Source organism: Diabrotica undecimpunctata, chromosome 3 (assembly GCF_040954645.1).
Source record: "Diabrotica undecimpunctata isolate CICGRU chromosome 3, icDiaUnde3, whole genome shotgun sequence".
In the NCBI taxonomy this organism is placed as follows: Eukaryota; Metazoa; Arthropoda; class Insecta; order Coleoptera; family Chrysomelidae; genus Diabrotica; species Diabrotica undecimpunctata.
Window position 1 is genome coordinate 39,784,226 of NC_092805.1, and position 20,481 is coordinate 39,804,706.

The following is a 20,481-nucleotide window of genomic DNA, read 5'->3' on the forward strand; positions in this document are numbered from 1 at the left end:
GACCTCCCTTTATTCCATATATGAATGGAGAAAAAGGCAAATGTAGGAGTATTCAAGCAGGGCAAAAATATACCGGGATTAAACCTGGAATGACAACAAATAATCATCCAAAGCACTGCGACTAGGTATTACAGTATGTAATATTCAACAGTATAATAGTTTAGAAACCAAAGAAAAATTTTTAAAAATTAAAATGAATATTCGTCAATAATATTCCTAGTAAATTGTTGTTTTGCAAGTTTTTTTTAATTACTAATTTCCACTATTAGTTTTTAATTTGTCTGTGAGAAAAACCAGAATTCTATTATGAAATAAATCTGCTGTAAAAGATGGGTAGATGACATATGAGCAGTGGGAAGCAAACAGTGGATTAAATTGTAGCAAAATATAGAAAGATGGAAGTAATTAAGAAAGATCTACATTCAGGAGTGGATGGATGGAAAATGGTTGAAGAAGAGATATTTCTATTAGAGCCCAACCAACTTTAATGTGTCGAATACAGGCAACCAGTATGTATAATATTCTACTCCAATTGGGAAATACAAGTTTGAAAATATATATTTAATCAATAGAAAATCGAAAAATAAAAAATGTGAAATATGAAAGATAAAATGATGTAAATTCCTTGATTTATTAGGATTATTTTTATTGAGAATCCAATAATTATATTATTAATAATACAAATTGCTGGCGCCATCTCTTGAATATATTTCAACTCAAAGTATGTAAAGGCCTTATTGTACATTTAACTTATAGATAACTACATAATGGGAAAACAGTCAAAACAAATGTCAAACAGATGATATTTGAACGATCTCGGATTTTCACGATTTTCCGGAATTAAAAGTACTATTGACAATAAAATAATCTATTAACGGTATCTAAGATAACATATGCCAGTGAAAGTATATAAATGTAGCAAACGGAAAAATAATAAACTATAGTGTTCAAATTAGCTAGCAAGTTTTTTCAACGTTTTTCGTTCACCCAATTGGTTTTATTAGTTATTTTGCTCGGCCCCCTTATCCTAATGTTAAAAAATATTATTGTGCTATGTTTAGCGTTTTTCAACAGCTCAGGTGAGAAACATTTTAATACGTATGGTCAAATTTTAGATTATTTGTAAATAATACACCAGCTTTTGGATAAAACATTTACTTAGTATGTAGTTAAATATTTTAGCAAAGAATATAGACGCTTTATAAGCGTCTATATTCTTTGATTTTAGTTTTGGAAAATATAATATGGTCAGTATTATTTATTTAGAGAAACAATTGTTTAAAGTAAATGAATTAAATAATTAGGTTGTAATTATGCAAATTGTATTTAAAAAAATAATTTGATATGTCCTTGGTAATTTTGTATACATTAAAATATATTTTGTTAAAGTGGAAGCTTATTTTTCCAAAATAAATATGAACCTGGGTTTCTAAGTATATGATATACATACATATAAAAGATATACGTATTTTGGCAATATTAAAATTAGTCTTATGTTAGGATTATTTTCATAAGCCATTTACTCAAGTAGATATTTAATATAAGAAATTTATTCAAGAATTTTGAAATTATCAGTTTTTTATTTGTACAGGAAGTTAATAGATGTGGGTGTTTTTGTATTCAATTTAAAGTAACTACTTATCATTTTATACATATTTTGGAAAGTAGTTACCTACATAAATATATTTCTTTATATTGCTAATTTTAATGCAGTTGATACCAATGATGATAATACCAATATTTTATTTTTCGTTACCTATATATTTAATACTTATCTCTAAGGATCACTTTTACTTTTGTGTTCATTAACTTTCAATTTTCTTTGTAAGTTTGTACCTATATTGTGTTAGTAAAAATATTTTTGCTTCCTATTTGGCACAATATTGAATAATTTCAGTACATGGTTTGTACTTTTTATTTCTAATCAAATATTTTATTTCATCCACTTATAATATAATGTCCCCTTCAAAAAAGTTACTCTTTTGTTTCTTCTAAGTATCTAATTTGGCACAATATTGAATAATTTCAGTACATGGTTTGTACTTTTTATTTCTAATCAAATATTTTATTTCATCCACTTATAATATGATATCCCCTTCAAAAAAGTTACTCTTTTGTTTCTTCTAAGTATCTCTCAGATTTTTTATGCTACATGTGCAGTTATTTCTTTTATTTTTTATGACTGTCATTTACTTTAGCCATTTTTTGTACTCATATACTATTACTTAGTGTTTAGATTTGCACATGTCTTAAAGTTTTCATTTTTTTTTCTTTGAATTTACTGTTATTGTAGATAATTGATACTCTTCATAGCATAATCTGATATATTTCTATTTTCCTCTGTCTCTATTTCATATAAGACCTATCTCCATTGTTCTAACACCTTCTTCCTGGTGGTTTTTTTTTCATCACATTCATCACTATCCTACCTTTATATTTATCTATAATCCTCAATATGAACATCCTATTCTTAGTCTACCTTCAGTCCAATGAAGCGAAGTTTTTTTTGGAAATGGAGTTACTTTTTCTGTTACTTATGTGCCCAATTGCAATCTGGTTCATTTATGTTGAGAGGATGGTCATCTAGCAGATGGACCCCTGCACAGAAATAAAGGTGAAGACCATAGTAGTGATGGCATAAAAGACTTTTGTTCAACATTAATGGTAGAAGTGGCATTCTTGCTTTTAGGCATAGTGAAGTAGCAATGCAGCCTCTGACCCCAACTAAGTAGCTGTCAACTGTGTCTGTACCCAGAATGGGTGGCCGAATACAAATCTCGCCAACACATATGGTGTTTTAATGCTAAAGTTTGCCTCATGACAGATAAATCAAGTATAGGGCCTAGTTCTTTGCCTCTTCAATGTCTGTGAACCAAGATGGGAATATATTTGGAGCAGAGGGTGCTAAGAATCACCAAGAGAGATCCTGCAATGATTCTTAAGACCAAGAAATACATATATGTGCTTAAACAACAAACCCTCTCATCACATGTAACAGTGATCTAAGTAATTAAAGGCAGAGTTAAAAGTGATAAGGCGTGAAGTGTATAATCTGTATAAGTGAAGTAACGAGGGATAAGTAGAGGAGAATACCAAATAACAATAAAATCGGGAAATTTGTTTTATTTCGGAGGAGAAGAAGAGTCATTAGTTGGAAAAGTTAATTTTCTAATACCTAAAAAACATATACAACACTTAGTGACAATTCACATCATCTTCACTAGAGTGAATTGTCTTATTCTAAAACTAAATTCAAGATACAAAATTAAAATTACACAGGCATAAACACCAACTGCGAGCTGCCAGATGACAAAGTTAAACAATATTAAGAAGATAGAGAAGCTATACAAGCAGTATCCATTGCTATTTTGTCTGTGGGAAATTGTGGCTATTATTTAGAGACAGCAGTACTATTTACAATAGATTGATACAAATCTTAGCATATGCTGATGACATTAACAGAATAGGGCGTAGCAAGTGAGAAGTTAAGCAATATTTTCTGGAATTGGAAACAGTGGCAAAACAGTCTAGTCATCAACAAAGACAAAACTAAGTACATGTTGGTTACTAAGAATCCTATAGCAAATTAGGAACAGGAAACAGCCTTTGGAAGCTATATCTTTGAATGTGTTGACAGCTTTACATACCGTAAAGCTCATTAGTGCTACTGCCAACAAAACAAACGAAGAAATTGAAAGATGAATAAACCTTGCAAATAGGGTGGACTATGGTACTATGGACTCCAAAAATAATTCCATTCAAGAAATATCCAAAGAACTAAAATTATTATATACAAAATACTGCTGATGCCAGTGTTCACATATGGAGTGGAAACATGGACTATAATGCAGAAGGATGAAAGACTTTCGGGAATATTCGAGTGTAAAACACTCAACACGAAATATTTTTCTTCTTCTTCTTCTTTTTATGTAGACATGACTCTGTCTGTTTTTCAATGTGCCTCCAGTAAGTTGTCGTTCCATTGTTTTCGTGGTCTTCCTACTGATCGTCTTCCTATTGGGGAACCGTCCCTTGCCGTCTTTACTACTCTATTTGTTGCCATTCGGCTTATATGATCGTTTCATTCTACTCTTCTATTTTTTACCCAGTTCTTGATGTTCTCCACCTTGCATCTACGCCGTATATATGTACTTCTAGCTCTGTCCCATAGTGCCTTACCATCAATTTTCATCAGTTTTCATCTCTGCTGTTTCTAACATCCTTTTTGTCCTCTCTGTGTCAGGTCGTTTTTCTGCCGCGTATGTCATTATTGGTCTGATGACTGTTTTGTAAATTCTGCCTTTCATTTCTTTCTGATATTTTTATTTCTCCATATTGTTTCATTCAGGCAGCCTGCGGCTCTGTTTGCTCTATTTACTTGATCTTCCACTTAGGTTTCGAGCTTTCCGTAGCTAGATAATATGATGCCTAGATATTTAACCTCCATAACTTGTTCTATTATCTGACCTTCCAGCTCCAATTTACATCTTAGTAAATTTGCTGTTGTAACCATGCATTTTGTCTTTTTTGAGGAAATTAACATGTTAAATTTTCTGGTGGTTATATTAGATTGGTGCAGCATACGTTGTAAATCATCTTCACTTTGAGAGAGTAGTATTGTGTCGTCTGCATAGCAGATTATTTTAAGTTGTTTTTCTACCATTTGGTATCCTTTTTTAGTTCTTACTTTTTTTATTATTTCATCCATAATCAGGTTGAACAGTAGAGGACTCAGGGAATCTCCCTGTCTTATCCCATTGTCTACTTCAATAGGGTCGGTTAGTTCTTCTTCTACTTTTACTTTTATTGTGTTGTTTTGGTAGATATTTTCGATCGTTTTGATTATTCCGAGAAGTATCTCTCTTGTGTACAATAAGTGGATAACATCCTTTAATTTAACCCAGTCAAATGCGTTTTTAAGGTCCACGAAACATAGATATGCCGGTTTGTTTTATTCTAATGATTTCTATTGCAGTTTCCTCATTATAAATATAGCGTCGGTGCGTGATCTTCCCGACCTAAAACCTTGTTGTTCTTCTGCTAGTGTTATAATTTCATTCAGTTTATTTGTTATCACTTTGGTTGTTAATTTTAGTGTTGTGTTTAATAAATTAACTCCTCTGTAATTTTCCGGGTCCGATTTGTCTCCCTTTTTAAAGAGAGGTATTAGGATGCTTGATCTCCATTCTTGAGGAATTCTGTTTTGTTCTATTATTTTTTGGATTAGTTTTAATAGTTGTTTGGTCAGATCTGGTCCTGCATACTTTAGGAGTTCGTTCAGTATTCTGTCCTGTCCTGGGGATTTTCTTTTTTTAATTTCCGTAATGCTTAATTTACCTTTTCCTCCTCAATATTTATTCCTTCATTTGTCGTTACCTCTGGTGTTGGTAGTTCATTATCGTCACCTTTAGCAAATAGGTATCGAAAGTAGCCTACCCATGTTTCCTTCTGAATGTGTTTAGTTTTTATTAGTTCGTTTATCTCTTTTCTTTGTCCTCTGATCATTCTCCATATTTTTTTTTGTGTTCCGTAGTCGTGTTCCATCTGTTTTGAGAAGCTCTGCCAGTGTTGTAAAAACAACCTGTATAATATTGTAATCATATAGTTATTTTATCAAATTGTGCGCTCAGGTCGTCAGCTATCGTGTTAACGTGTGTGCGACTGATTTCCTACATCAGGGACCCGTCCTCCCCTCGTTATATAACTTAGGACAGACAGTGCTAATTTGCCTCTCGGCAAGTAAAGACGGGCTGGGGTGTGATCCCGAGAAGTGCGTGGTGCGTAAGTGATAAATGCACTTGTAAACCCGGTGTTTTTTTGTTAAACGTATATCAGTTTGTTTCTCTCAATTCTATGTATCTCTGTTACTGCCTCCCAGCACTGTAAAGCTAATGATATTTGTATAACTCTTTTTAGTATTATCAGAATTGCGATAATTATCAATGTTGAATTAGCCCTTAAGTTCATTATAAATAAATCGAAGGAAAAATACATTTTAATTGTTTTATTGCTTCAGTGGTCCTTAATAAATATTTTGAAGCAATTAGGTGTTCAAATACGCCTCTCTTAAATGTGGATAGTTTGGCAACAAAGTTTACCCTTTCCACCAGCCAGTGTTCCCTTTTTATTTGTCTAACTAGAGTATTCGTTTCATTTCGGATTCGTTTATAGTGGTTATATGCCTGTTGTGTTTGTTGTGTTCTGTATTGTAAAAAGACTTTCTTCTTTTCTTCACATTTTGTCTTCACTTCCTCTCTAAACCATGGTGTTTTCTTTCTTGATATGTTAGTGTTCGTTACTTTCCTCTCTCCAACATATTCTGTTGTTGCATTAATTATATTATCTTTTGAGTTTTTCCCAGCTTTCCTCGATGTTATCGTTTTCTAATATTTCATTTCCAGCAATCTTCTTTGATATTCGTTTTCTGTATAAGTATACCGTGGATTCCGTATTTAGTCCTTCGACTTTGATTTTTGTTTGTGTTGGCGCCGCTCTTTTGGGTGTGAAGTATTTCAGGATGATTCTTATTTTACATAATACTAGCACTAGGCTATGGTCTGCCTACATCTGCTGAGTTGAGGCATCTTACATCGATTATTTTTGATGAGTGTATATTTCTGTTGATTATAACATAATCTATCTTTATCCACGGATCTTATTAAATGTATATTTGTGTTGGCCTTTGTTGCAAAATATTTGGAGTTTATTTGCCTTAATTTTTTTTTTGGCTGTTGAGCACAGTATCACACATCCTCATTAACCCAACTCAAGAAGCAGAGTTATCTTCTCTGTCGCTCATATTGCGCTCATTTGGTAAGTGGAAGCGGAAGTGACATTGTTGCCTTTAGGCATAGTGAAGAAGCAGCACAGCCTCTGACCCAGAGTGGACGGCTGCTAACAGTGTCTCTACCCTGAATGGGATACCCAATACAAAACTCGCCAACAAATGTGGCGTTTTAATGCTAAATTTCCCTCTCATCAAATGTAATGGTGATAGAATGACACGGAAGGAAAATGATAAGGAATATCTATGTTTAACACTGGACACATTGGTCTTTACCAAAGCCATCTAATTAAGTTAAAGAAAAAAACACTGGATACGGGAATATTCAATGATGATGATGATATGTTTTTTGCGATAATTAAAGAAAATAGTAGAGTACTGAGTAGTTTATACACGGAAATAAAACACAATGGATTGTAATCAAAACTACTTTTTGGTTTTCGACACTTCAATTTTTAATCCAAAAATTATTATCAAAAAAATTCCTGAACTAAAAATTGTAAATAATTGATATAACCTGTGTTCATTCTTATTTATTTCCATGTATAAAATATGCAGTGAAAAACATGCCACAAAAAAAATAGTTTCAAAACCATATTAAATGTAGAATGGATTATTTAAATGGCTGCTTTTTGTTAAAAATGTTTGATTAGAATGGACTTTGTAAGAGTTAATACTTATAACTTAAACTACCAGCTATGTCTCCTCTTTTTTGTGATGCTACTGATTTTTCTTTTCTTTTATTACTGTTCTCTTTGGTCTGTTTTTTACACATTCTGCTTAAATGGTTGTACCAGTTACTTCTTTCTGGTCATATATTTTGTCTTGCCTTGGTGTTTGTCACTTGATTGATTATTTTATTAACTATATTCTGTTCAGTGTTGACCTCAATTCTTTGCAAATCTTCATTTTATTCGTAAATGTGTATATACTTCATTAATATTTTGCCTAAAACATATAATCAATTTTAATTGAGCGCTCTAGAGCTATATATAATTTATTATGTTGTCACCTTAAACAGAACAATCTAAAATGAAAATGCTACAACCTTAAAAGTGACGTGTCTAGGATTTAAGACCAATCAACAAAGAGCTCTAAACAGCACATATGGAAATTTATAGAAACAATAAGCAATTTTTAGTAGTGCATATGCTAATTTGTTGTTAAGACTTTTAGAAGACATAACAAATATATAACTGTGATTTATATTCAATATAAACTATATTTTTACCATTAAATGTTAGTATTTTGATATAAACAAGCCTAATATGTTTAAGATACTCATTTGTATTGTTTATTGACTTTAAATGACTAACTTCTGAGCTTATGAACTAGTTTCATTGATGAAGGACCCTTGATCACAAATAGAGATTCTATTGTATAGACTCGGTGGCTATACTGTACCTATATGTTATATTAGAAATATTTGGGTATTGTTTTAAAAAAACAATTATTATGGTCTAAACATATCCACTACCTACAAACAAGATGTGAGAAAGGAGTGAATGTACTTAAAGTTATATCTAAACAAAAATGGGGATCTGACGTAAACACCTAGCTCTTGTTTTACAAAGCTTATATTCGCTCTCTAATAGATTATGGGTGTACATTATATGGTTCATCCTCAAACACTAACTTATGTAAATTAGACAGAATACAACTTAAATCTATCAAAATATGTTTAGGGGCAATGAAATCATCACCAAACCTGCAATTTTAGCCGAAGCACAAGAGCCTCAATTAACTATATGTAGACAATATTTAACAAATAAATGGTTAATAAAATACAGGACATACAATTAATTTTTGTTAAACAAAATAGCAGCAATTAATCTCGTGAACCTAACAAATCCTTATTGGAAAAAAAAAAGAATTCTCCCCCATTTAGCAGATGCCTTTATTGATACCAATTTATATAATAAATATATCAAACAATGTAACAAATACCCATTCTGTATGGGCTTGACGCTATGTTATATAAACAGCATATTCTATTTCCTATCTATTCTAATCATTGATGTATAAATAATGTTATTGTAAAATCAGTCTTAAGGGAATGCTCTAGCAGTGATGTATACATTTACACAGATGGGTCTAAAAGTGAAACAAGTGTGGGCTTTGCATTATTTATTTTATACCCTCCATCCAATACCTAGACAAGTACCGTATTTCAAATATGTATATACAGATTGAACGAATTTAAAACGGAACATACAATTTAATATGTGTCTGTTTGAACTGCATTTGAAATAGTTGACCAATATAAAACTTGGACGAAAGTAAATCCATACCCGGTGATAGACATTGTATAAAATATCGTTCAACTATCTGTCTCCTTTAAAGGAAAGAGGAGCTTGCCTAATAGTCGGAGAGATAGAGCCGAAATTTTGAACTGATCAGTAATATGACATTTCTCTATTGGAATATATTCATTGTAACTGGGTTAAGACTTTGCCTTACAGGCGGACGCCCCTCGTGGTACAGGGGGTGGCTATACAGGGATGAAGTTGTCATTTTTTTCGGAAAAATTAACGATCGATAATATGGCTGAAAATTTGCCCAGAGTAAGATCTTGGTATAACTAGACGAAATCCCAAAGGGCGGACGCGAGAGTGGATACATAAGGGGTGGCGGACAGAGGTGAAGTTGCAATTTTTTGGGGAAAAATTAACGATAAGTAATATGTCCGTAATTTTCATGGCTCATTATTTAGCCCCTAAAAACTCTAAATCCAAAAGGGCGGACAGCTGGGTTGGTACAGAGAGCCATAAAACGGGGTCAAATGTACCATTTGCCTGCGCATTTTAGGTCTCGGTAACAATTTTCAAACTGATTTTATTATGATATTTTTATACCGATTGATTTGAAAATTTGTATGCTCACTTCTGTTACTATTCTGAAAAGCGTCAAGTAGAGTTTTCCTCAAAATTTTCCAAAAAAATTTCCGTAAATGAAAATTTTCGTAATTTTTTGAGGTAAAATCTAATTTGTAGAATCCTTTCGATTTTCTGTCAGTTATACCATGATTTTTTTTCAAAAATTTTCAAAAGATTTTTCCGATAAGAAATAAAAAATTTAGAAAAACTTTTCTAAAACATTTGATAAAACTCTTTTAGGTCAATCAGTCACAAAAATTCTAGTCTATTATACTCTAGTGATTTTTCAGTAATTTGTTTTATAACGAATATTGCATCTGCTACGAACCTGTTGTTCATCTGCTAAACTTATCCTCTGATTCATTAGTTCTTGTAAAATTTTAGTTGTAAGTTTTAGGGTAGTATTTAAAAAGTTTATACTTCTGTAGTCTTCTGGCTGTTTTTTATCTCTTTTTTGAATAGTAGAATTAGTTCACCCGTTCTCAATTCTTTTGGTATTTTATTGTGTTTTATAATTTTATTAATTAATTTTGTTAATTGTTCTGTCATTGTTGCTACACAATATTTCAGTAATTCGTTTGATGTCCCGTCTGTACCTGCTCCTTTTATATGACCAGGATTATTCTAAAGAATACCAAAAGGCCACATTGTGGATGTAGTGTTGGAGAAAACTGGAAAATATTGCTGGCCAATGTCAACCAAATAGGTTATTAGACATACAAAAATACTTTTATACTATGAGCCCAAACGACCCCTTTGAAATCTATCAATTAACAAGTATTTAAACCAGTTTTGCCTTTTCTTCCCGCGATAGTACCTACTAATTGATGAGATAACTAAAGAACAATGAGTGAAAACTGTCCTTTTATTTATTTTAGCCCTTACTTATAAAGGTCCGTTTAAACTATTCTGTTTATGCTATATTAATTTGTGAATACACCGTCCATCTAGTACAAATTACCATACGGAGGATATGATGAGGTAAATGAGCTTTGTTAGATATTTGCAGCGTATATGTCTCTACTACCTAGAATGCGTTTGTAAGGATTTATATGTTTGCCAGTTTCAGTTGTGGTTTGTTTGTTACGAGTTTATCTCCCCATATTCTAGATTGTCTAACGGTGGCTGTGCTATCTACACCTATTCAAATTTCAAGTACACACGATCCTTTATTCGATATTTTCGAGGTAACGTGTGCGAGATAGTATGTTATAAGGGAAAACCCTGCTAAACCGTTCGCTCTTCTAAGAGAGCAATCGAAACATGAGTTCTCTTTATCATATTTCTGTCTATGATGGAAATTATCTGCGTACTGTTACCAATACTTATGAATTTTCATATTTTGAGCTCTACTTCTCCCTTATAATTATTATGCCGTTATAATACCTGCTGATTATAAGTTTTCCATAGAGGGTTATGCTTTTCTCTCATTTATGGCTACTTCGCGCATAATTATTTCTGTGTATGTACTGAACTAGTACCCAAAAATATTCCTGTCGGACGCTAATTCTCTGTGTAAATGACTGGTCAGGTTTTTGAAATAAGTTTTACCAGTTTTCTTCATTCTCTGGCTTTGCCATCTATCCAGCTTTAATTTTTTTACACTTTCGTGTTTTTTACGCTAATAGTTAATTTGTCAATCAATATGTCACCAATAATAAGTTTCACTCAGAAAAACAAGCGCAGATTCCTTCTTTTCTCAGCGATTTAAGTATATGAAACTTTATTAGTTTGTACACAATATCGGGAAGTTTCAGGAGGTCTGAACATAGATTGTCTTTTTGTCTCTTAAAACCAATTTCGTGTAACAGAAATATTTCCGTTTCTTGTATCTTGAATATAAAAAATAATGGACTTACTTTTTTTTATATATTTCGTAAATTAATTAATAGATTTCACAGATACTTATTCTTTGTTCTTGGACATTCTTGAAATATTCCCAAAACCGTGACAAATATCCGAAACAAAATTTTTAATGTAATATGTAATTAATACAGCTGATACAAATGCTACAAAATTCCTATTGCAACTCTCCAAAATATATTCTCAAATATTAAAAAAAAGTTTCCAAATATTTTTAGATATCAAAGTTACGCAATAGCTCTCTAATAGCATGCATTAGTAATAATGGACAATCATTAAATCAGTCTTGTTGAAATGTTAAATTTTTCCACAAAAGGCAAAAGACTACAAGCCCATGGGGAACTTTTAGGGGGTCATTTGACCCAACATGAATCACATAAATGAATACTACAATATATAATAATAACTTTAGAAACTATGCCGCCAATTCTTATCGGTACTAAAAGCTCGGGGGTTCAAATTAAGGGTTCCGCCTGATCTGAAAATTATCGACATAATATACAACATATCGGAATGATATTTTCGTACATTTTTAGAATATAAAACATAAGAATAGTAACACTTTTTTTTTTCGTGTGTTTCGTTTAAACGATTTATTTTTAGTTCAGAATGTACTATACTAATATATTTTTTTCGACTTTAGCTATGAAATACAATGATTACAGTAATAGATGGGAAGGTAATTGGTTTCCACATTCACCCAATGAGTTGGACCAAAATCCAGTGGTCCAACTTAAAGGATCCAATAATATTGATAGCAAACACGGAGTTGTTATGGGTATACGAAACCCTGAATGTGACGATGCAAAAGTAAGTATAATAAATTATTTCGTTTCGTAAATGACAAACTTACGTCGATGCATATGTTACAAAGTTTAGGGTCTAGCAGAGAATTAAATAAAAGAAAGAAAGGAATCAATACTGGCTTCCCGCATTAACAAAATTGAATGCTTGGAAAAAGACTCTAACTTGTACACACTTCTAAAATATAGATCAAACTGACAACAGGTGTATGTTCTCAAAAACTTGATAGTGTGTAAATTTTGTTATTAAAATCAGCAAAAATGAGTACTATCTGCATCTGACATGCCATCGTCATAGCTTCTTCTTATAGGTTACAAATACCTTAGGGAAGAGTGATTGTCCATACAAGACATATTCAAAAATATTAGAAGGCCAACGCCTCTATTATAAACGTGAAAACCCTTTTAAAGTTGTAAAAATCACATTTAAAAGGTGCTTGGTGTACCAATGGCTGACTCGATGAGACGTGAAGCTGATTTCTCTCGTGATCCTGTAATCATATTGCTCTGGACCCATGTCTTCCTCGCAAATCCTATAAGACTGGTTTAAAAATCTGGAAATGCCTAATTATTTATTTAATTGATGTTTCGAATTGTACAAAATCCTGGGCACGCCTATTCTGCAGTATGGAAATTTTAAATTTGATGCTTGCAATGTTTGCCATATTTACTTTTCTGATATCATTAGTCACTTTGGTTTTTTAAATATACACTCTGTACATTGTATTATTATTGGAATACCCACTTCAATACGAGTTCAACCATATGTAACACTTGTTATATTATATACTCACGAAGGTCTTAAATAAATAAAACTTCTCAGTGCCAAACAGTTTTGAAGTAATTCAGTAAATATAGAATGCTGTGATTTTGATATTAATTCATTGAACTAACAATATCTTGACGTTTATTGAAAAGTTTTGTAAAATAAATTCTATTAATAAATAAAGCTGACAGTTGTTTTATGTGTTTTAAAAGCTCTACAATAAAGATGGTTAGTAATGAAAAAGAGCGAATTACTGTTTTATTGATGAGGGGCTGTAGCAATGGAAAAGATCTTATAATACAGTAGCCAAATTTTCAACGATACTTTTTCACACAAATCTCCTATCCATAAAACGACGGTACAAAAAATTGTAAAGCGCTTTGAGGAAACTGGACGAGAAGAGAAAACTTAAGATATAATGCAGAGTATTGTTGAAGATTCACGCAGAGCTGCACAAATACATGATGTAGGTCATTCTTCAGTCTTGCATGGACTTACTAAAACCAAACTAAATGTATGGTCTGGTATAGTGGGTACTCAGTTAATTGGGCCGTTTTTTATAGAAGAAAGTTTGACAAGCTTTAATTATGAAATGCTACAAATGAAATTGTACCTAGCCTGAAAATCAAGTTTGAAGTCAATTTTAACGAGATATAGTTTCAGCAATACGGTGCTCCAGCTCATTTTGGTGTAAATGTTCGGTGTTATTTAGATCAGACATTTCTCGGACGATGGATGGAATTTCTAAAGAAACATGAATAAATATAATAGACGCATTCTACCATCGTTTAGGATACTGTCACTTGATTAAGTAGACATAAATTTAGCAATGTAGTAAACTTTTAATTATTATGTTCAATTTTAGTTGTAGATAGGGGAGAGTCACCCAAGTTGGGACAGTTTTTTTTTTAAACAAATACTTAAAAATCTATAGATATTAAAAAAAAGTTGAGGTAATAAAATGAAACTTTATTCTAATTATTAACACATTTTAGATATAAACTAAATAAAAAATAAAAAATATGCTTCGTTTTTTGTTATTAAAAAAAAAAGTGTAAATGTCCCATCATGAGAAACCGGAATCCTAAGATGGTCCGTTGGGTTTCTCAAAAATGGACATTACTCTATACAACTTCCACAAATAAAATAGAGATCATCCATTACTCCACAAGACTCATGAGCCCAATTTGAACATATTTTGCAGTTGTACCAGTCTTCACTACTCTCTGCGTACTTCTTTCCACATACAATGCAGTTTGAATCATCTTTAGTTGAAGTGACGACTGTGATATTGCTAATATTTGCATTTCGAGCGCTGTGATCCATAACTACAGTTCTTTTCACAGATTTAACCTTGTTAGTAGGGATTGTGGATTGCAACGTCTCTAATTCATTTTTATACGGCGATTCTGTGAGTATCGTGGATTTCAGAGAATGTCTAGAAGAAGTCTTACCTTTCTTTTTCTGTGCCTTTGGTAGCGGACTAATATCAGTCACTTTTACCTTGGATGTCGGAAATTGGATAGGAATGATTTGGCTTCTCTGTATCGGTCTGTTATCTTCGGAATCGGCATCTTTAGGTGACCTTAAAACAGACTGTTTTGAGGTTGAAGGAATCGGATTATAATACATTTCAACTTGATTTACGCCTTCGGCATGAGCCATCATTACGGGTAATTTATTGACCTGTGATGTAGTTTCATTGTCCACTGATTGTTCCGTCGTTTTAGAGGGAGCGAATTCGCAGTCTTGAAATATGTCTTCGTCAAAAGGCCAAATTCCGGTTACTCGGAATCCATTTGTCGCTATCTGTACAGAAGATGCCTTTGAGAATGCTTCTGCAACAGCCCCTGAGATTTGATATATTCCAAATGTACGACCACAATGATTTTTTAGCCATCTAGTAAGGTACAAATCATAATAACTCATAAATGATTTAAAATACGAAACATCTAGGGGTTGCATTTTATGCGTACAGTGTGGTGGCAGGCATAATAAAATAATACCATTCTCGCGACAGAAGTTTATAACGTCTAAACTTTTTGTATGTGAACAATGGCCGTCCAAAATAATAAGAATTTTGCACTCCTTCGAAGGTCTGGTTTGTTGTGCAAAATATTTTATGAATTTTAAAAAAACATCACGATCCATCCATCCTTTGTCCTGTGGAAATGCCGGACTACCGTTAGGTGCATTGTCCATCAGCTCTGGTTTTATTTTCTTTCTGGGAAATATAAAAGCAGGCGCAAGAAAATTGCCACTTGCACTCATAGCAGCTACTATAGTGACATTAACTCCTCTTTCGGCACTTGTTAAACCTCCCACTTGCTTTTTACCCCTCTGAGCAAGAATTTTAGATAATTTTTGGACGGTGGTCACTCCGGTCTCATCAATATTCCAGATTCTATCTGGAGTGAGGTGATGTTTATTATAAATACTTTCCAGGTTGTTGAAAAAACTTTGGACTGCATTCTTGTTGAATCCTGTAGCTCTAGCGTATGAGGTTGCTTCTGGTTTTCTCAGAGAAATATTTCTATGTCGACTCAAAAACCCATAAACCCACTTTTTAGAGGCCATTCGAGTATCTTTATTAAAATTGTTAGCAATATTATTGGCTTGGGCAAAGTCAAATGCCAGACAACGAAGTTCTTTATAAGTGATTCCAAAAAATCGCTTTTCCATTTCAAGAATATGATCTAAAATTTCGTGTTCCTGTTCAACTGAGAATATTTGCCTAAACCGACCAAGATATTTGTCATTTTCGGTCACGATTTTATTTTTGTTTGTAACTCGTCTTTGAAGAGTACTTTTAGGAATATTATATCTGTCAGCAGCTTCTCGAAGCGATAGTTCGATATTCCGAACTTTTTGTACAGCTTGAATCATATTTTGAACGGACCAGTTTCCACGATCAGTTTTTCTTTTGTAATAGAAATTTGGATTTCTATTTGGCATCTGTAAAAGAAAAATATATCAGTGCCACTTACGAGATACAGAGTTCACTGAATAAAACATTTTTTAGTGACACATTATCTTTACTTAGCTATAATCAAGGTTAGAATATTATGACCTCCTTGGGTATAATCTAATTACTGAACCCCTACTTATAAATGTTTTTAGAATAAATTACCGTTATATGTAAGAATTTATGAGTAATTAATGATTTAATTAGTTAAAAGTAGGCAGGTATAAGAAGAATATCTGTAACCATATTTTAGTTCCTAAGATGGGACGTCCCGACTTAGGAAATTTAACTTTGTCCCATCTTAAGAGATTTGCACCCATTTTGTAAAAATCTTAACCGATATTAAACAAAAGCTTTAGTGGCAAATACTTTACAGTGAAATGCAATGACTATAAACTCTGTTATTGACTAATAACGTTAAGTTTCACAGATACTTACCATTAACGCTATATTCACTATAATGTTGTACGTAAATAAATTTAAAAAAATATGTAAACATTAACAACTTGTTCTGACGAACGCTACCGGTATGCTAGCCTCGTGTCGTTTACGTGACAATACGACTGAATGGCAGTCCTGGCAACACCTGCACTTTCATTCTTCCAGTGCAGGTGTTGCCACTTGTTACAGATTTTCTAGAATTGCTAGTGTCCCTACTTGGGAACCGTCCCGTCTTAGGTAACTCTCCCCTACTTAGTCTGAATCAAAACATTTATCGAGCCGATTAGGCGTTTCTAGAGTTTTGTTTTATCTTATGTTCCTTAATGGAAATTACATAAAATCAAAAGTATTGTATACGGTTGAACTAGTATTGAAGTGGAGATTTCAATAAAAGTACAATATATAGGGTGTTGTATTAAAAAAACCAAAGTGACTAATGATATCAGAAAAAATGTAAATCTGTCAACGTTACAAACATTAAATGTCAAATCTTCATATTGCAAAATAGGTGTATCCCTGTTTTTGTACAATTCGGAACATCCGTTTAAGAGATAATTAGGTGGTTCCTGACTTTTGGTCCACTCTGTATATTAGATTGTGTATAATTTTTAGAAATAGCTTGACATATGACATGAGTCTTATAAGTCTGAAATCGCTATATTTTTTGGTATTTCCAATTTTTGGTAGAGAAATAAAATCTGATCTTAACCATTCCTTAGTAATTTTTCTCTCTTATATGTGTTGTTGAAGATTTGAGCGAAAAGGTCCAAATTTTCCTCTTCAATGAGTTTTATATCCCCTCTATAAGTATACTGGAGCTGAAGTTTTCCAATTTTTAAGTATAAGTATTCTGGAGCTGAAGTTTTCCAATTTTTTCATGTTTTGTATTGGATATCTTCATATTGGATATATGAAAATCATTTTATTAGTGATAATTGCGTTTGGTTTTTCTTGAAATCCGAACTTAAATCCACAAACGGGAACATATAGATAAATGGGTAAATATTCAAACAGGTATACCCGACCCACACACATGAAAGTATTGCAACAGGTGTACAAGTATTTATGGATATACAGTATGTATATATTGAACATATGTCGGTGGGGAGAATTTTTTATCTTAAATATTCGTCATTTAGAAATGATTTTCATGTAAGTACTCTAATAACGGCGTTATCATTTATAAATACTTGTTTGCCACAATGTGAAGTAAATATTTAACGTATTTTTTTGTGTATAATAATTGTGGATTATTCCCATAACCTATTATTCTCATATAACCTGGGATGTCATAAGAAAACAGTTTCACAATTTTTTATTAGTTTATTTGTTTATGTAAGACTAATAAACTTAAACTTAAAAATAAACGGTTATGTAAGAACAATAAACTTAAAAAAAAAGATAATAAGTCTCTTACATGGTCTTCAGTCCTTGTTACCTGAAACGTTGGGGACATCCAGGATCTGCTTGAAAAACATCGTTATCCGTTTCCCCTTTTTTTCACCAATATTCAAGGTAGCCATTAGATACCACAGTTTGTACATTGATTAATTATTAATTTACTTATATGGTGCATCCGTAGATACACACATGAACAACGACCTTTTTTATATACAACTGAAAAGCGCGTATTGATGATTGATATTATAAATTTGAGTTTCATTTGTGTATTAATTTGAACAGAATTAATCTAGTTTTGATGTTTTAGACGAATTTAACACTAGATTGGGACATGAATCCGACGAATTATACATGTTTTGGAGGGAAAGACTTGTACCAGCCCAACAGTTATATCCATCCCGTTCATAGTTATGAATATATACCTGCATCATACAATGTAAGTATTGAAGTGTAGAATTTCTATCGCACTTAGCACAGTAGCCTTAATTTAGACTTATTGTTATTTATAATATATTTTATGGTATGATAATTTGTGAACAATGTGAATATTATGGTTTCCTGGCCCAATCTATCAGCCATTAGCTTTATTGGGCCTATTGTATCTGAACTTCCGTTATACTAAGACACACATATATGTTCCGATACATACATTGTGTTAAAGTTACCATTTTTTTGCTAATTATTTCAAAAAATATCTGTAAATTGTTTTTAAAATCGGCACAGAAACATTACCTTAAGATAGGGAATATTATTTTATTTATTATGTTATATTTTCTTAAAGAAGGCTTCATTTGGATGATTCCTGATGATGAAATTTAGTCGAAACATTGTGCTGATTTTGATATGAGAAAATATGGCGTAAACATTATTTTTTCTTAATGTTGGTACTCACTGAGTCCCAGGAAAGAATTTTAAGTATTATTTCGCTGTCAGAAAATTGTTGTTTAATGTTGATAAATGTCATTTCCTAGCTTTTTTGCTGCAACAGTCTAGTATATTGCTTTTTTTAAATGGACTTTTTGTTTTTTTATTATAATAATCAAACGTTATGTTGATAAATATTTTATTAAGAATATTATGTTCTCGGATGAAGCAACGTGTAGCAGAGATTTTTAACTAGTGACCCAGACGTTACTAGTAGCCAGACGCCCAAAAGGGATGGGACAGAGAAAATATATTACCCAGGTAACAGAGTTATACTTGGTATACAGATGGTTCTGAAACTTTGTAAGTGTCGGCTGTAGAAATTTAAGTAGTGGTGGAAATCTAAACATTTTTATTTCACTAGGAGAATTTATCTGTGTATTCCAGGCAGAGATTTATGCAATCTTACATTATACAAGAGAAATTAACATGAACTCAAGCAGATCAGTATATACACAGATACTCAAGTGGCTATGGGGACTATTAGAAGTTCTAAGGTGGACTCTCTACTAGTGTGGGAATGCCGAGAACTATTCAAAAGACTGGCGGAACTCTTTATGGGATCCAGGTCACCGGAGAGTACACGGCAATGAAAGAGCTTATGAATTTGCCAAAACAGTATCAGCTATAAATTACTTGGTCCAAAGTTGGCTGTAGAAGTGCCAAAAACCTGTATCTTAAAGCAACCAGTATACCAGTCAAAAACATGGAAAATGAAAACAGCCAACAATCAGCTTAGAGTCAAAACAGGTTTCCTTACTGTATATCCGCCAGTCAAGGAACTCCTCTATACAATGTGGTTGTTTCGTGGAAACTTAAGCTGTAGGTTCTGTCGCAGAGAAACTGAAACGGTCAACCAAATCTTGCATGACTGCAAGGTATTAGATCATGTGGCAAATACTTTTTGGAGACTACCAAATCACTCCAAAAACATATGGTACCCATCCGCTAGATCTGTACAAGTTGGTACAGGATTCCAGAATTCTGGAATTGGTATCATGAATAAATGGATGTGATACAATAAGCCAATGGGTTTCAGTATGACTGGTTTATAACAGACAGCTTTCGAGAAAAAAATGGAATCTTGCTCCCGTGAGCACTAGTGGAAATAAGTATGTATACTATTCTTTTATGAAAGGCAGCAAGAGCTTTTTTGATTTTTGCCAGCTTTATTTGTAGACTTTCTTTATTTTTTCAGTGTTCTCTAAGACCTTAATAATGGGTCATTCTCTTAAACTTATTGTGCTCCATTTAGTCTCTGGAGAAACTGTAATTTGCCATAGCCACCTTTACTGAAGAAGCAGCCCCTGTGAAAGTCATTTCTTACTTTTTGGGCCTCTTGCTAACTGAGCAGATGGCGTCATGTTATCCGACATGACGTTATCCGAATGCGTTATTGGTCGTTTCTTACTAGATTTCCGTGTAACTATTTTCAGTCTTTGCTTTGTCTATGGTGATTTGCAGTCCTGCTGAAACTTGTCTTATTACGCAGCATTTGGCTTATATGATGTTTTGGCCTCTTTCAACCAGACTCTTTGCTCTTTTCTTGCAGGCACACAGCGCACAACGACCTCTTCGTCAGTCATAAGTCTATCTCCTCATTGGAGGAGATTCTGATGGGCTCTACTTTCCCCAGCCCTACGACCTCAGTAACATAG

At 32.7% G+C, this 20,481-nt stretch overlaps 1 protein-coding gene across 1 annotated transcript in view; it reads left to right on the plus strand.

Moving 5' to 3' along the window:
- The first annotated feature begins 782 nt into the window (after positions 1-782).
- LOC140436721 (uncharacterized) overlaps positions 783-20,481 on the plus strand; it is a 35,680-nt gene continuing 15,981 nt past the window's right edge. Inside the window, exons 1-3 of the mRNA XM_072525774.1 lie at positions 783-1,079; positions 12,167-12,333; positions 18,207-18,335. Coding sequence (XP_072381875.1) covers positions 1,031-1,079; positions 12,167-12,333; positions 18,207-18,335 — 345 coding nt within the window. The 5' untranslated portion in view covers positions 783-1,030. The remainder of the gene's footprint in view (positions 1,080-12,166; positions 12,334-18,206; positions 18,336-20,481) is intronic.